At 40.0% G+C, this 16,747-nt stretch overlaps 1 protein-coding gene across 6 annotated transcripts in view; it reads right to left on the reverse strand.

Annotated features, from left to right (window-relative positions):
* Positions 1 to 16,747, reverse strand: part of KCNK10 (potassium two pore domain channel subfamily K member 10) — a 71,605-nt gene that overhangs the window by 25,114 nt on the left and 29,744 nt on the right. For all 6 annotated transcript variants that reach the window (XM_080593021.1, XM_080593017.1, XM_080593016.1 and 3 more), the window contains 2 exons: positions 11,421 to 11,538; positions 8,713 to 8,873 (listed from right to left, as the gene is read on the reverse strand). In XM_080593021.1, coding sequence (XP_080449147.1) covers positions 8,713 to 8,873; positions 11,421 to 11,538 — 279 coding nt within the window. The remainder of the gene's footprint in view (positions 1 to 8,712; positions 8,874 to 11,420; positions 11,539 to 16,747) is intronic.

Genomic DNA, 16,747 nt, shown 5'->3' on the forward strand with positions numbered 1-16,747 from the left:
ACTTTATCAGCAGTGTGCAGAAAAGATACATATAGCAGAGTGGGAAAGTGAATTAAAGAGTAAAAACAACATATTAAAGGTTATACCACAAGTCAATGACTGAACCTAAAATAGAATCCAGAGACAAATTTGGCTCTGGTGAATGGAGAGTCATTGAATGAAGAAGTCACAGCCTGCACCATTTCACCCATAGTATTATTGTTTGGCAATATCTTGTATTAAATGTATAGTCCTTGTATCGAGGACTACTAAAGCAGGTAATTTTAAAAAGAAAAATTAAAACTTCCTGCTATCTTTCCATACCCATAATTAAAGCACCAGTTGGAAACATAAAAGATGTGGCCTGCACGTTCTCAAGGGGAAAGGTATTTCAGAGACAGACATTGTAAATTTACCACTCCTGCCTTTCATCCCCCAGTTCAACATTGTGAGAGTCAACAGTCACACTTCTGCCATTGCTGGGCGTACTACAGTAAAGTGTCCAGATGGCCCTGGGTCTGGACTGCTTCACAACCAAGAAAACTAATTAGAAGAACAACTATTTTTAAGAAGGGCATTGAAGGAACCCAGACAGGAAGGAGCATAAAGAGAAATACATTTGTCGAGTACAGAGAGACTAACAGTCTTCTTTATAACTAGTTACTGATGAACTAGAAGTGAATGTACCCAGAGTGTGTTCCAAACCAGAGCACTCATCTTGACAATGAAGTCCTGGATTTCAGAAGCGCTCATGTATTTTAACTGAAACAGTTTTCAGACTGTTTACTAAAAGAAGGCTTGAAACATGCCTCCTCAACATGTTCTATTGTTTTCTGCATAGTGAAACTCCTTTTCAAGAGAAAGGAGTTAAAAGTACATCCATCAAAAGTGGTTCACAATCCACTCCAGTGTGGTGGAAGATAGACTGAATTTTCATAGGCTGAAAAAGTCGTTGTGCTGAGGTCTCATTTCCATGAGGACAGCATATAAGACATAAGTTGTTACAGACAAAAGATTCCGAAGAGTAACTTCTCTTCCTTAAAGTTTTTGTTACCAAGTTCATATGAAACGTTATTCTTGCCAGTGAAAGGGAATTAAAATGGAAGCCTACCACGCACTCCCTACATGGGATCTCAATCTCAACTTATGGCAAGATAAAAGAGCAAGAGCCTGTCCATCTTGTATATCAGCATCCACCAAAGTCACCATATTATGGGAGTCCATAACAGGAAGTCTTGCTTTAAAGTGGTGAAGAAACTAAAGTAGTCTCAGCCCTCATTTTATCCTATTACCTCGATGGTCGCAGGACTATGCTGAGGAAGGAGTCTCCTGTGAGGAAATGGTGCAATGGTGCTTCCTTCCTACTCTCTGCCCATCCCAAGGTAAAAACTGCAGGGAAGAGCCTAACAGCAGTGCCAGGCTAGGAGGAGCAGAAAGATTAACAAAGAAGAAACAGATGGATAGTCAAAGTACACCTGGAATTATGAGGGAAACTTTCCTCTGTCATGTAGCAATTGGCTGTTTGCTCCTAATTCCCCATTCTTCTAGCGGTATCTTCACATCAGCTTCACTGAATTCCTATCATCCCTAAACACTTCTTCAAACTCCTCAGCCTCACTTCTTTTTTAATTGCCATCTAGCTTCTTCCCTCTAAAACTTTCCATCTCACAACCAACCTGCCACTTGCTATCACATTTCCTCTGCCTATATATTTTCCTGTCCATTTAAAAACGCTGTTTATAAATCACTGTTACCTCAGAGTCTTTGTGCAGAGGCCCTGTTCTTGGCTGGCTTCTGTGGTATCAAAGTGGTAATAACCAATAATAGAATGTAATTAGATCTACTGTATTTATTGTAACAATGAGAAATCCTTACTAAATTATGAAAACATAGAATCTGGTGGCTGATTTTTGATGTTCCTCAGACATTTTGGTTTTGGGGAAATGACCGGGGAGACTGTTAGACTAAACTCTGAACACTGGAATTTCTGCTTATAAATCTTGTACCATCTTGGAACAAGATTGTGTACGTGCACCACTAGGCTGACTTTCATGTCCCCTCCTGACAGTTCTGTCCAGAGACAGAATACCAGCAGATGGCAGGTTGATCATTGCTCTGGCCTGTTCCCTTGTGGAAGTTCTTGAATGCAATAAAAACAATTAAAATAAAATAAAATAAAAAGTAGATTTTTTCCTTACAGAAAATAACAGTAAATAACACTATATTAAAAACAAGAAGATAAAAAGATGTTAATATCCATGGTGGGTTTTTAGCAGCTGTAGTAAAAGCACACTGATGTTGGCTAGTAAGGAAATGAAATAAAACTTAAAAGAGATTATGTTGATTTCCAGTATAATATGATCAGATATCAGGAACTAGAGATGAAACTTTTCCATCATTTTTCTAGTAACTTAATCTGCTCAGAAATGTAGGTGTCAGGTTTTAGGGACCAAGTCTGAGTGCAGGCCATTCAGCATCATGTATTTGTAACTATGAACAGGCTCTTACTAGCGAACGTATCACCAAGTTTACAACACACGTAGCTATTAACTAAGTGCCAAATTTTGAATTCAGTGACAACAATCACAAATCCAGAGTGATTTCCCTGTTTTCCTGAGAGAAGCTGTGATCTGGATTTGAATTTCTGGCTTCGGGAACAGTACCATCTGAAAGTTCGACACAGCTGCTAAAAAATGCTAAGAACTAACGCTGGTATGGGACTGCAGGAGGCAGAGCACAGGGTGGTTGCTGCCTCACAGGGAGCAAACAGGGGCTCTGGACTATGGCATTACACTAGTGAAGAAGAAGTTAAGGTGGGACTTCAAGGAAACCTCTTAGATTCATTGGACCAGCAAGCTTTACTGAGACCTCACCACATTGGTATCAGGTATAACGCTAAAGGTTTAATGTGACTCAAGGGAAAGAATAGGAGGGAAGAGAGGAGGGTGAAACAAGCAAGGGCACAGATAGTAGAGAAAATGGACGGGCAGAGAAGAGACAAAGAAAAAAGAATATTTGTAAGTTTTCCACCTCTGCACAGTTACTATCCTGTGCAAAGTTTCTTTCCCTAGACATGTTTTGCATTCATTCTCAGATGAGGAATTTGTAAAAAATAATCCTGTCACTGTGACGGTAACAAAAGAGATCACAGCAGCCAAAAATCTCTATAAAGAATTTGAAGCTCTAAAGGAAAGAGTAGCTAGGATCTATCCAACAAGACAAACAAAGTCTTGGGTTTTGGAAAGGTAGAGCTTTAGAAGTAGTTAAAAGGCAGCTTTTCACCAGCTCAATGGGACTTCTCTTATTCCTGTCCCACTTCCAGCCCCATCTTCCAGCTAAGAACTACTTTTTCCTATTGTTCTTTCAAGGTTAAGATAATGCATATTGCTGTCTTACAAGGAAAAAAAAAAAAGTTTTTATAATTTTCATACGACTTACAGGTGTCTTAAGTCTAGAGCACAGGAGGTCAGGAGGTCAACAGGCAAGCACATTCTCTAAGCTGAAAACTGGAAAGACAGGTGACAGATGCATGACGATTCTTATTCAGTGAAGCATGATTTGTTTACAGGGGTACTGCATTTCTGAATAAAGTAGTGTATTTTCTTGATACACAAGCTTCAGTGGTGAAGACTTGCCACCATCCGTGTTCTGGCTGCTTGCTCACATCCCTGTATTCCAATCCATGCCCTACAAGCTGTGTTGCCAGACCTGCTCTCAGCATCATTGCAGAAAGCCGCAGCAGTGAAAGGAGTGATCAAATCCAGGAACTGCTCACGGTGGTTTCACCTCAGAAGCCAGAAAATCCTGGAGTGCTCTCAGAAGCATGATGTGCCCACACTCAAGGTCTGCATCTGTACCAAACTGCAAGATGAGGGAAGATCTGTCTGGTTATGCTCATCTCATCTACTTCCAGCTAGAATCTAAATACTCATTACAAGGTTTGAATAAAGACTATCTGAATCTAGCCTATATTTAACTCAAGATAATGACAGGTGCTGCATTCTGTAACTGTGCACTCTGCCTATGGAGTGCTTTCCTTTCTATCTTTAGATGCTTGCAGCCTGTGTGTGTACAGAACAAGCCAAAGGAATGGAGCTTGTTCTGCTGTTTATTATAGAAACAATCTCAGGCCATTCATAAGATCCCTCACATATGCAAGATAATAGTACTACTTTTACGGTTTTATGCCACCTTGGAACATATATTTCATTTCTGTAGTGTCTGGAAAGCTTTCCCAGCTGAAAATGATTACAAAAATTATCAGGTTTTTAATTACATTTTGAGTTTTTAACAGATTTTCTCAGATGGGAGCACTGATTCATCACTGAATCCAAACATTGAATGACCAGTGCATATACAGTGATTCTGGTGACCCTGTACATACCCATTTTTTTGGAGAATCATATTTGTATATATGTGAAAACAGACTAGTGGTTACTTTCTGCCCTGGATTATTGAAGATAGGATGTACAGGAATAATCAGTAGCTGAGTAGGTAGGGCTTTTATGGAGGACACTTTAATTTGTGTCTCTGACCTGGTTGATGTTTATTTACTTGTATAAAACAGGATAATTCTAATAGGAGAGACAGCATAAATTAGCCAGTACGTGATGTTTGGGATACCTCCTTGTAGCCCAGGCAGTGTCATTCTGCCAGTGCCTCCCTTTCCTGAAAAGGTACATTAAGTATTTTGCAATAAAATACTTCCAGTCCTGACTAGTCGCAGAGAAGAGAATAATTGTTTCTCTGGTTATCTACACACTGAAATAGTGGCAACATTGCTTTGATCATCAACAAGATGAGCAGTGGCATGGGTCCAGCACCGGTGCTGAAATATTCTGTCAATACTGTGGAGGTAGTGTGCATTTGATAAAAGCAGACCTCTTTCCCCCTTTATGAAGTTCAAACCGTTCTTAAAATTCACACAGAATGTGTGGGTTGATCACTGCAATAGCTAAACGTGGCATTCTTAGCCTCTAATTTGTGCTGCTAATTAATGTAGGTTTGGAGGGCTCCACACAGGTCACGTCAGAGGCAGCAAACGTGTGCCAGTACAACTCCTCTGGGAGAAACCCTCCCTTTCTTCTGTCTGTCTAGGCAGGGGCATGCTGTCCCTTGCACAGCATGGGCTGCATGCTCACAGTTACACTTTGGCATGGAGCAAGAGACCTGTTAAGGAAATGCATTGGGTAAAAAGGCTGCTGTGCTGACACAGAAACCTTCCGCTGGTTCACAGCTGCCCAGGTATCTATCTATACTGCCCCTGCTTAGCTTCAGAAAAGATCCTAACCACAGCACAAGATCAAGTTTTACTTCAAACACCATCCATCTCTACAGACGATGACAAAGTTGCAAGGATTTCAGAAACTCTTGGCTGCCCCAATGCCAGCCATGTAGCATATGTAAGGGTGTGTGGGATAAACTGAAGTGGCTGAAGACAAGCAGAAGCAACATGTTGGGGCATATGCACATGGAAACCTGACAGAGTATCCAGGACACATGTAGTTCCTTCCCATTTCCTTCCACAAGGGCACAAGCAGGACTGTCCCAAATCACCCATGAGGAACTCACTAGAGAGGTAAGGACCCACTAGAAAGCAAGTAATATGGGTAGCTAGTGAATGCCAACTTAGAGACTCAGCTATAGGGCCTGTGGGTGCAGACCCTAGTGTTGTTTTTCATTTCTCTGAATTGCTTTATGAACTGGAATGATTAGAACTGAGTGTGATGCTCATGGTGCAAGTGCACCATGGATTTGTGTAGTGGCAGAATGGTCTTTTCCATTTGGTTCTGAATACCTTTGCTGACACTCGTCCCCTTGCTAACTGCAGGTAAGTTTTGTAGTGTTATCTTCAAAGAGCCATCCATAGTAATCCCAGGTCCCTTCTGGAGTAGTGAAATGAGATGTCATCCCTGTCTGAATATATTAGGATTTCTTTCCTCAAACTAAAGAAATATACATTATTTTGTATTGCCAACACTGGATTTCATTTATCATCTTATCATCCCTTTGCAGCTTTCATTTTAGATGTCCCGAAATATCCAGAGATGCAATTTGCGGACTCTGTCACCTGCATATTCATCCTCTTGTCTGAATCACTTCAGACCATTTCTGTCAAAACAATAAGATTCCAACAAGGACTCCAGCTGAATCACGCCAGTAATGCTAACATCTACTCCTAATCTCCATTTCTCCTTCAGAGACTTACTGATGCGTGAGACCTTCTCTCTTACCTTATCACAGCTTGATTTTCTTATAGGTTTTGATGAGAAAACTTCTTAAAAGCTTTCAGAAATTTAATACATTAAATCACTAGATAGTTATTGATACAGTCAGTGACCCTTCAGCTAACTTCAAAAGATTTATGAGGCACACCACCCAACATTTTCTTAGCTCTAATGTCTCCTTGGCCTACATTTGTTTCTCTCAGTCTCAGATTCTAACTATTCTGCTAATTTTTATGTCCTCTCTTTAAAGGTTATTGCAGGTTGCTTTACACTGACAAATATCTTGAACTTGAACTCCATATGGTGACAAAGTAAGAAACAAGATTTGCACGTTGAACTAGTGAGAAACAAAAGCTACACATAGATCTAAATTTTGTTCACTGCCCAGGATTAAATCAAGTACTGTTACTCCACTTCTGGATTCTCTGATTAGATTCAAACATATATAGTGTCTGACAATGTAAGCACAATGTAATAATTTACATTAATACTAAATTTATAATGGTTATAATTTACATTAGCTAACAATATATATACATTGTGTATAATATATTAATGATAATATATAATGTCAGGTGTTACATAAGTAATCATATAAAGTTAAACCACTGATAATAATACTAGTTATTAAGATGCATGCAAACTGTAAACTACATCAAGCCTATTTCAAATAGCTGAACCTTATTACCAGGAATATTGAAGGAAATGATATATAACCCTGTACATCAAATCACTAAAGAACTGATATGACAGATTTACGAGAAACAAAATAAAAGGAGTGAATATATCTTAGCTAAACAAGGGGACCACAGATCCCCAAATTGCTTTGGAAGCTGACAGACTACCAAGGAAGAAAAGGAATAGTTTGGATGGTTATATAAAGCAAGCAACTGCATTAACTCAAGAAAAGGAAGGAATACTTTGAGTACCAAAAGAACTCACACTATGTGCCAAAGGACTACATTCTGTATGAAATATTACTATTGGCATTCATTTGTGAATCTTAAAGTGCTTCAAATAGAACATGTATTATTTTTCTTTGTAAACTACCATGCTGACAGTTTAATGTTGTGGTTTTTTTTGTCCAACTCATCCAGAAAGCCAACAGTACAGCTGAGAATTAATAAAAGATTTTCAGACTCTTAGTTCATATCATAACTACAAGCCTGTAGTCCGCTTCTTGGGCAGAAGCAGGCTGAAAGCTTCAAAGATTCCTTTGAGGTGAAGTAGGTATAATAAAAAGCTAGCTTAAAACAAAATTAGTGATCTTGGATTCTTCTTTTTTTGCAGGCCCAGTCTGAGCCACCTTTCAATAACCTTATTTTCAGATCATGAAAGTGTAGGCCATTTTCAAGTGTTCTCCAGTCAGGCATGTAAATGCTTACTCACCCCTAATCACCAGTCACCTTTTCCACGTTTAGTCTGAGAGACACTCCTTATGGCTAGCCTGGGACACTTCACAGTAACTTAATCAAAAGGGAAATTGCTCATACTCCAGTTTAATACTCAATTATTTCCTTTAAAAAAAAACAGTTACAAGTCATTTGCTGTCATCTGTAGGAATGTTTTAAAAATAGGTGCCTATTAAACTAACCAGTTTGGACAGCTTTTCATCCACTCCATCCCTGGAAAGACTTACCTCCAGTTAGGCCGCCTCCAAGGGAACCATCACACAGGTCACTTCTAGAAGTTCTGCTTCAAAGAGAGAATCCCTGAAGTGAACCATCGGCAAATTAGCAAAATAGCATTTGCCAGGTCTGCAGCAGTGCTTGCGAAAGAATTGCTTACGGTGATACAGACCCAAAAATAGATGGTACCAGCTTCACAAAGGGAAATTACATGAGCTCCTCAACTCTAGAAAATCAATATAGAAATCTAGTGCAAGATGTACCCATGGTACAAAGGGTGGGTAAACACCTTGAAGACAATTCCAGACATTGGTATTATGCCAGTTCTTGCAGTTGCAGATCTACTCCAATGCATCTGTCCTCTTGCAGTGGAAGTAACTCACTACTCGACCACTTCTCTTCCCAAGTTCATATTTACTCCAGGTGACCCTGCTTTCCAAGTCTTTTAGGCTTTATTGGTAATACAGTCCGAACCTGCTCTGCATCCCTGTTGCTCCAGAAGTTATACTACCTTCTTTTTATTTTCAGTGAACAAATGTACTTGTCAAAAGTAACCTGTGGTGTTTGTTTTTAAGGCTGTTTTAAACCAGCCCTTGTAAGGAAACTAGCTCAGTAGATACATTCCTCAGAGATAGCCTATAGTCACTGAAAAACATTGGGTCCTCAAAAAGGAAATTCAGAGCCTAATCTATAACCCCTGCATCACCACCTAGACAAGTCTGTTTCTCTCCACTGACTACAAAGGCTCTTAAGCATCATCTCAACTTGGTATGTAAATACTTCAGGGTGCCTAACATGTAAAAAGGACTGCGGATAACAGCAACAGAATTAAAAGCAAGTTATGCAATGCAAGCAAAAAAAAAAATGACAGAGCTTACTCTGAACACTTTTTCCACCCTTGCAATACCCTTCCCGAAGATGGTTCCAAGTTGGTCTCCAATCCCAGCCAGCAAGAAGCCGAACAGTGGAATTCCAAAGATGGCATACAAGATGCAGAAAACCTTGCCTCCAACAGTGCTTGGGGCAATGTTTCCATACCCTGCAGAGAAAAACAATTATCAGAAACTCAGACCTCATACACACCTTTTTAGAAAAACTAATGGGCTGTTCCTGCAGAGGTGCCTTTGTTCCAAATCTAATTCTTATTTACAGGTTTCCCATGGCATGATGTCAATTCCCAGACAAGCTACCCACTGTGATTTAGTTCTTTCTTTGTAGCCTCAGTTACCCATAATTTCTATAGATTCAGGTCCTACCTAAAGTTGTTTTTTGATTAATTAATCTAGTTTGACTTATCATGGCACAAAAATCACTCATTGGCCTGGTGCCTGCACTCTGCTGCTCCTCTAGGGCTCTGCCAATTATGTCCTGACAAGAGTGTGATTTACCTGACAACACTCATTTTCAGTGGTTAGTTCATAATTTCCTCACCCGTCCTCACCCTGATTAGTGTAAAGCAAACATGCTTGTACTGCCTCTTAAAGCCACAGAAAAGCATTTGTCAGAAAGACTGTGTAACATATAGGAAGGGAGGAGAATGCACTTGGGAACAGGAATATGGGGAATACATAGTATAGTATTTTTTAACTGCAGGCCAGAGATGGTTTGATCTGAAGATGATCCAGAGACAACATGATTGTAATAACCAGGTCTGTAACACTGACACTGGATACATCCCTCTGTCATGGGATGGAGAAAGGGCTACACTGACACCATCCCTCCACTCACAGTGCCTTTCATGGCTGCATCTGTGATCCAAGATTTCTTCTAAAAGTCCAAGAAAATACAGGCGCCACCAGCCAGTGGACTGAGGTTGACCAAGTAGTCTGCTGAGTGTCTGTACAACAGGAACTCTAACAGGGCTCTGATGGATAAAATAAAATCATTTTCATGCCCAGACACAATATGTAGACTTTATGCAGCCTATAAAAATCTCATTCATTGAGAACTTAAAGCAAATATGGGCAAAAATCCAAGCTCTTTTCAATAAGTTATTTAAATAGCAGATGTCAATGAATATGCCTACATAAACTATGCCTACACAGTGGCATTTATTTTAATAAGTAATTTTAAAGCTTGTCACTTGGGTCTATTGAGTAAACAAATATTTAGGGAGGGTTTCCTAAACATTTGTTTCAGAAATGTTTCCTTTATCTCCGCCCCCTGGTTTTACGATGCCATTAAAAATACATGGTAATGTAGCTTAGTATATCGAGGAACACACAAAGCAATACAGTCTATATGATCACTCTTTCACCCTCACTCTGACAACAAAGTAAAGGCACAAGACTCCACTGAGCTAAAGGTACAAGACTCCACTGTTTGGGCTGATCACCACAGCAAGTCTTGCAACAGCATCAGGACATTTTGTTGTATTAGCTGTGTAAAGAACTTAAAGAATTCAGCCAGACTCTCGCAATTTAATGGAGGGTTATGTCAGATAATTTGTCTATACTGTCACCAGTGTGTGCATCACAGTCAAAATACAGAAAAGCACTTTATCCCATATTTAAATCAGAAGAATACTCAAAAGCAATGCAAATAAAAAGCAAAAATTAGCTCATGGTTTCTGAATAATGTCATCTCTTGACCTTTAACCAAGACAGCACTGAAATCCATCTTAAAATTATCAAACCACTATAAAATTATCAGGAGATTAACCTTATAATCAATGTTATCAGTTTTTTTTTTTTTTTTTTTTCCTTCAGACCATCTTCTGAAATCCCAGCTCCAAAATATCCTTCAAGAGAGGAACTGCTACACAGAGGACAGGACAGAAACCATAGCACATCTAAACTGAGCATTCAGAGATCGAGAGGCTAACTACATTGGGCACAACATATAGGGGACACAGACGACAAGGGCCTGAATAATGAATTTACTAAAATGAGTGGCTCAAGAAACGTAAATGGAGCTTGTCAGAACACCTTTCCTGTAACAGAGACAAATGTGAAAATATTTCAAGGCCAGAAATTCTAGAATGGCAAAAAATATATATGTTTCTACGATTCATGGAATTCTTTCCATTAAAGTATTATTAGTATGAAAGCTAGGTAGGATTTTAAAATAGGATGTGATACTTATGTGAATACAGTTCCACTTACGAGGAGTCAGGTATAAGAAGAATTGCTTATAACAAACCAGAGCATAAGCATAATTGATTTACTTAGGAAAAAGGTTAATCTTATGGGTAAATTAATTTATAATATTAGACGTCAAATTCCCAACAAGCATATACCAGTTATTTCATCTGGTGCTAATTCTTGATCTTTTCAGTGAAAATTAAGACCACCTGCATTAGCATTAAGAAAAGGGTTATAAAACCTTAGCTACATCAGTGCTACTTGTTTTCAGTTCAGCATTGCTATTCTATCCTAATTATGGAAACAGCTTCTAATATTTACCCAGATGCTCAGTGCCCCTAATACACACCAGAGGCACACCTTCTGAGAACTGAGAGAAATATAGAATTAGTACAGAAATAAAGAAATCACTTCGTTTCTTTGTGATCCTCAATTCCTCAAATTTATTTCATGACAAATGTCTCAGTGTAACCATGTATTTTAAAAGACAAACACAAACATACCTATCGTTGTGATGACTGTTCCAGCAAAGAAAAAGGCACTTCCGAGGTCCCAGTGACTGCTGTTGTTAGAAGAATTTCCTATGGGACTGACTCCCGCATTATCTGCATCAATAGCATGCTGCAAAGAAAAGACAACAAATCAGCCTTATGCATGCCTTACTGTATCCTATGCAAGTCAGTATAGGCTCCAAAAATAAAGTTATAAGACCACAGGAACAGGTTAGATTTACTTTTTAATACCTGCTTGAAGTAATAGTAGCATACTCTGTAAGCAACATCTGAATATATGACTGAACTAAATAGAAATTAAGGTGGAAGAAAGACACAATTTATAGACAAATCACAAAAAGATACAAAGCAGTTGAGAAGCAGAGGACCAAAACCACAAAGAGATCCATAAATATTGTTCTTGCAGCAGTAACTGCCAAAGGAAAAAAATTCCCCAGTGGGAACAGCTGACGTTCAAAGCAGAAAGAAGGGTGGTAAATACAAATAATGTTCATGAAGTCAACTGAAGCGAGTCAGCCAAGGATTTTAATTCCCAGATAATTAATAATCGATGAAGTTATTTATATTTTATGCTAACTAAAGTAATATATATATATATATTGGCCATTTAAAATGAACAAATAGGATAGCTATGGAAACATCATGAAACAACTTTGTGATCAGGGATTGGGGGGTGGAGAACGGAGATTGAGGGAACAGAGGACTTCTGCCAGTATCCTATGGCTGACAAGAAGGGGTCACTCATGCCCCTTCTAGCAGTGAGTTAACGTGAGTTTCAAAGTCAGCTTAAGCCAACATGAATCTACACCAGGAAGACAGAATTACACCAGCTGAAAAATACTATTTCCTTGGGCTAGTATAAGCAAATCTGCTCTGCAGTTTATTCATCACATCGCCCCACAAACACTAGTGCCATTATAGGGAAAGGAGTTGGAGAAGAGGCACGTGGACAAGAACAGAGACTAGGTGTTTGTAAGGAGATCAGTACAGGATAGCCCTTTTCCACAGTCGTGCTGCTACATGTCAGGCTAGCTGATTGTGAAATTTCAGCACGAGCAAACTCCAGACTGGACTGGTTGCATTTCATGTGGGCAGGAAGCCAGGGCTCCTCAGTGCCTGTCCATACTTCAGAGAAATAGGGATATAGAGAAAGGAAGTGTTTAGGACCAAACCCTTTGAAAGGGTTTCTGTATCAGTTGCTGGCATACTGCAGGTGCTGTGAAAGCAGAGATCATTTATTTGTTTACCCAGAAGAGCGTAAATCAGCATAACAGACAGGTTGCCTGTTTAAATAGGCCATGACACGTTGTCAGCTACCCTGGCACCTTACTTCTGCCAAGGAATGCTGGTTGCCTTCCCCTTGAGTGTGTGAATGTCATCGAGCTAATTACAACACTTTAAGCACATTTGAGTTTACACAGTTTAGCAAGTCTTTTAGGGCCAAGCACTAACTGCTCAAGTTAAGGAGTGTCCTATTGCCTTAGGTAGCTTTGAACTTCTCAGGCTCCCTTCATCATCCAGAACAAACCAATTTTTTCTTTAAATCTTGACTGACATCATTCATTTATAAATATCTAACTAGGCTGGGCACTGGCACAGGCTCCCCAGGGCAGTGGTCACAGCACCGAGCCTGCCGGGATTCAAGAAGCATTTGGCCGATGCCCTCAGACATACGGTCTGATTTTGGGGTGGTCCTGTCTGGAGCCATGAGTGGAACTCAATGATCCTGTTGGGTCACTTCCAACTTGGGATAGTCCACTCCAATGCATCTGTTAAACACATGGTATTTTGTATATAGTGAAGGATTTACTAGGAGGACAAGAAATAGGCAATAATAGCAGACTAGCCCTGCAGTTACCAGTCCTTATATATGCAATTTGGGGTCATGTGATGATTAAAGACTGCCTTACCGCCACCACCACGAGTTCAGCTACACAGATGTATCCTGCTAGATGAAGGGTTGCACAAAGCTCAAACAAGGACGCTATCAATGGCGAGACTCTCCCAGTTCACATAGACCATGACATTTTGCAAGTTTCCCATCTGTGGAAATTCAGACTGGCTTTGCAGCATAACCTGAAGAGCCACCTTATCCTGGAGTAGGGGAAGAACCAATTTCCAGAGTGCTAACAGCTCTGTTAGCAAGCTCTCCACATTCAAGGCATTTCAAACTACTTGTTTCAGGTATTTTTATAGTTTCACTATAAAATCATTATAAAGAGTTTCACTCTTACTCCTTTTCTGATCCCTTCTTCCTTGTCCAGTGGAGTTACATACACAGTGCACAACTTTTAAAATACTTTTTATGAATCCTTCTTTAATGAACATTTATTAATCAGTGGTAACTTTTCTTAGGAAATGCCACCTATCCAGGGAAGGCAATGACATGAAACATCTAAAAGGGATGAAATTGTCTCTCTTGCTTTTTGAGTAATGGATGTGTTCTAAAGCCAGTTCAAGATAGGAGTGAGGGAAATGACAAAACTACCAAAGAAAATCCAAGTATCCAAATTTTATTAAAAAAACAACAACAACAACAACAAATGATTTAAAAAAAAAAACAGAGTTTAGTTCCCTATCATTGTACAGATGTGTATTTTACTCTTGGCCCCTTAGGCATCAGCACACTGCAGTCCCTCAGTAACTGAAAAGGCCTGGTCTGATGAATTTATATGGGCCTGAAGGCAGACCCCACAGCAAAAGCCCAGCATAGGTGGTGATACTGGGATGACCAAGTCCTGTATTTCTAAAGAGAGTTCAGTCCAGACTCCATCTCCATCTGGAACAATCAGTTCCACCTGTCAATATTCAGGCAGTAATATTTAAAGGATATGAAGCATGGGCTCACAGTAGGCTGTCTAGTTCTTAATATACAGGACTCCAAGTCCAGTGAAGTGGATAGTGAACACGGACTTTCCTCATCAAATGGCCTGAGTTCCTCCCCGAACAGAAGTTCAAAACAGTATTTCTTGTCTATGGGTAAATTCAAGAATATTCTCCTTGTAGTAACAGAAACTGCCAGGGTTTCACCGTGTCAGTCCCTGCCCCAGCAATGCTATATGAGTGCTGGGCTCCAGCCCCCCATGGGCAGGCCTGTGCCCTGCCCTGCCACAGGCTCCTCTGAGCTGGGCCCTGACCCACGGGCTGATGTGACGGCCTGGCCTCAACTATCCCCATCCCCTGGGAGGTGTCTGACAGCCTGGGCTGGGTGCTGTTCCTGGCCACCCCCAGCCTGCCGTGCCCCTGGCTGGCAGCGGTGGAGTCCACGTCTACTGCCTCCTAGGGTGCAAGTGGCCCTCACTGTGCCACAATTCCCTCAGCCTCTTTGACACGAGTGAATGCCTTGATCAGTAATTAAGACAATTAGCTCAAGAAAAAGTCTAGAGTCATGCCCACAGGCAAAAAGATAGCTGGGAGCTACTGCAGTTGATGAGGAGACAGGAATCATGCAGACTGTTTCTGGCTTCTCTGGGAAGAAATGCTTTTATCTGGTTCATTTGTTCACGTTTCTTTAATTTCTCCAGTACATACCAAGCATGAAGAAGAAAAATATTTTCCAAGGATGAGCACAATACTATTCTTGAGTGCTGAGCTATTCAAAAGATGCACCCCATGTGTATACAAGGGTAGGAATTTGGTAAGAACAGAAAAGATAATGTGTCATCTTTTTTTCTAGTGACATTAATTTCCCTCTACAGAAATCACGCTAATCCAATAATGATTATATCCCTCCACAATTCTTTTCCAAGCAGATTCCTATCACGCATACAAAAGGTTGTTCCAATTGCCTTTCATGCTCAGATGTTCCTCTATTATGATTATAAAGATGCTTCTCATTACTAAGCAGCTTTTAAAGACTAATTCCTTAATTACTTTTCTCTATACTTGCTACATCTCTCAGTCATCATTCTCACTACACCTTATACGGTGATTAAGGGATCCTCATTATAAACTCCCACATTTTTCCACAACAGAATTGTCCAAGGCCTGAGCCCAGCAATTTTTTTCAGGTATAATAAAAAGTAATAGGTTTTAAGAGTCCATCCCTTATATATTTCTGCCTATCCTATAAAGGTCTTTAGGTAACAATCAGCCAGATAGTGATCTACATACAGTTATAAAGTGATTCGATTGTCATGCATGCACTGTTCCAGAACAGTGCCAAGGATCAGTCTGAATCGCAGACCTACAGCATTCAACAAGGGACATGCACAGAGATCTAAGTTCAGAGGGCTTAGCTCCCTGCAAACGCCTTAGCTGATTTCTGGAAGCAATGCAGCTACAGAACAGCTGCAGTGCTCTGCAGCATCCTAGGCTCAGTCTGTCTCCTATACAAGCACTACAACCTCTGGACTGAAGTCACAAACTAGGGTGCCTGCACCTACTTAGACATGACGCAAGAGATCTGAATTATTTCTTTACATCACTTTAGAGTGAATGACATATAAGAAAGATCAGGGTCAGAAGGGAAGTTGGGACATAGAGCAGACAGCCTCCAGAGGCAGAGGGAGAAGGTTCAATAATCAGATATTTACCATTGTTTTTCTTCACAGCACAGCCTTTTCCTGTCTTCAGCAATAGGCAAATCTTCCCCACAGTTATCTCAAAACACTTTATTTTTCTGCTCCATCTAGAGCTTTCTTCTAGCACATGAAATGCATTCAAATTTTCTTCATTTTACAATGCAACACCCTGAGAAGACAAGCAGGTTTATAACTCTAGTGAACCTGCTGAGCAGCTGAAAACTGCAATATCTTCACTGGATGTTCCCTCTCTTGCTTACCTTCAGGGGAAAAGTAGTTCAGAACACTAATCAAAAGTGCCTATCCAAGATACAAACTCTTACTAATATAATTAGCCAGTAAAGTCTGACTCACTTATTTCCAACTCCACTTCCTTTTCAGCTTACAGACTAACTCATTAGAGTTGCTGTAGTCATTAGTGGACAAGGATAATATGACTTAGTTCCCAGGTGGGTTATTTTTAAAAAGATTTTTAACTACAATCACTCATACTCCTAAATGAAACCCTGAAGGAAGAAGAAAACAGGCCACCAATAACCTAAGTAACTTCTTACAGTAGCAAGTCACCCTCTCTTACATCAAGGTGCAGGGCTCATAATGAAAGTACAGCTCATTACAAAAGCTTTTACCCATACATGGTGCACAGGCTACACAGAAAAAGAATGCGAATACCCTTGTCAGGTCCATAGGAATTACTTTGCCAAAACATGTTTGTAGTCTTCCTGCATGCCTCTCCTAATTAGAGATGACATATTATCTTTCTGAGAACACATCAAACCTGCAAGTGGGCATTAT

Source organism: Anser brachyrhynchus, assembly GCF_964034855.1.
Source record: "Anser brachyrhynchus genome assembly, chromosome: 5".
Taxonomy (NCBI): Eukaryota; Metazoa; Chordata; class Aves; order Anseriformes; family Anatidae; genus Anser; species Anser brachyrhynchus.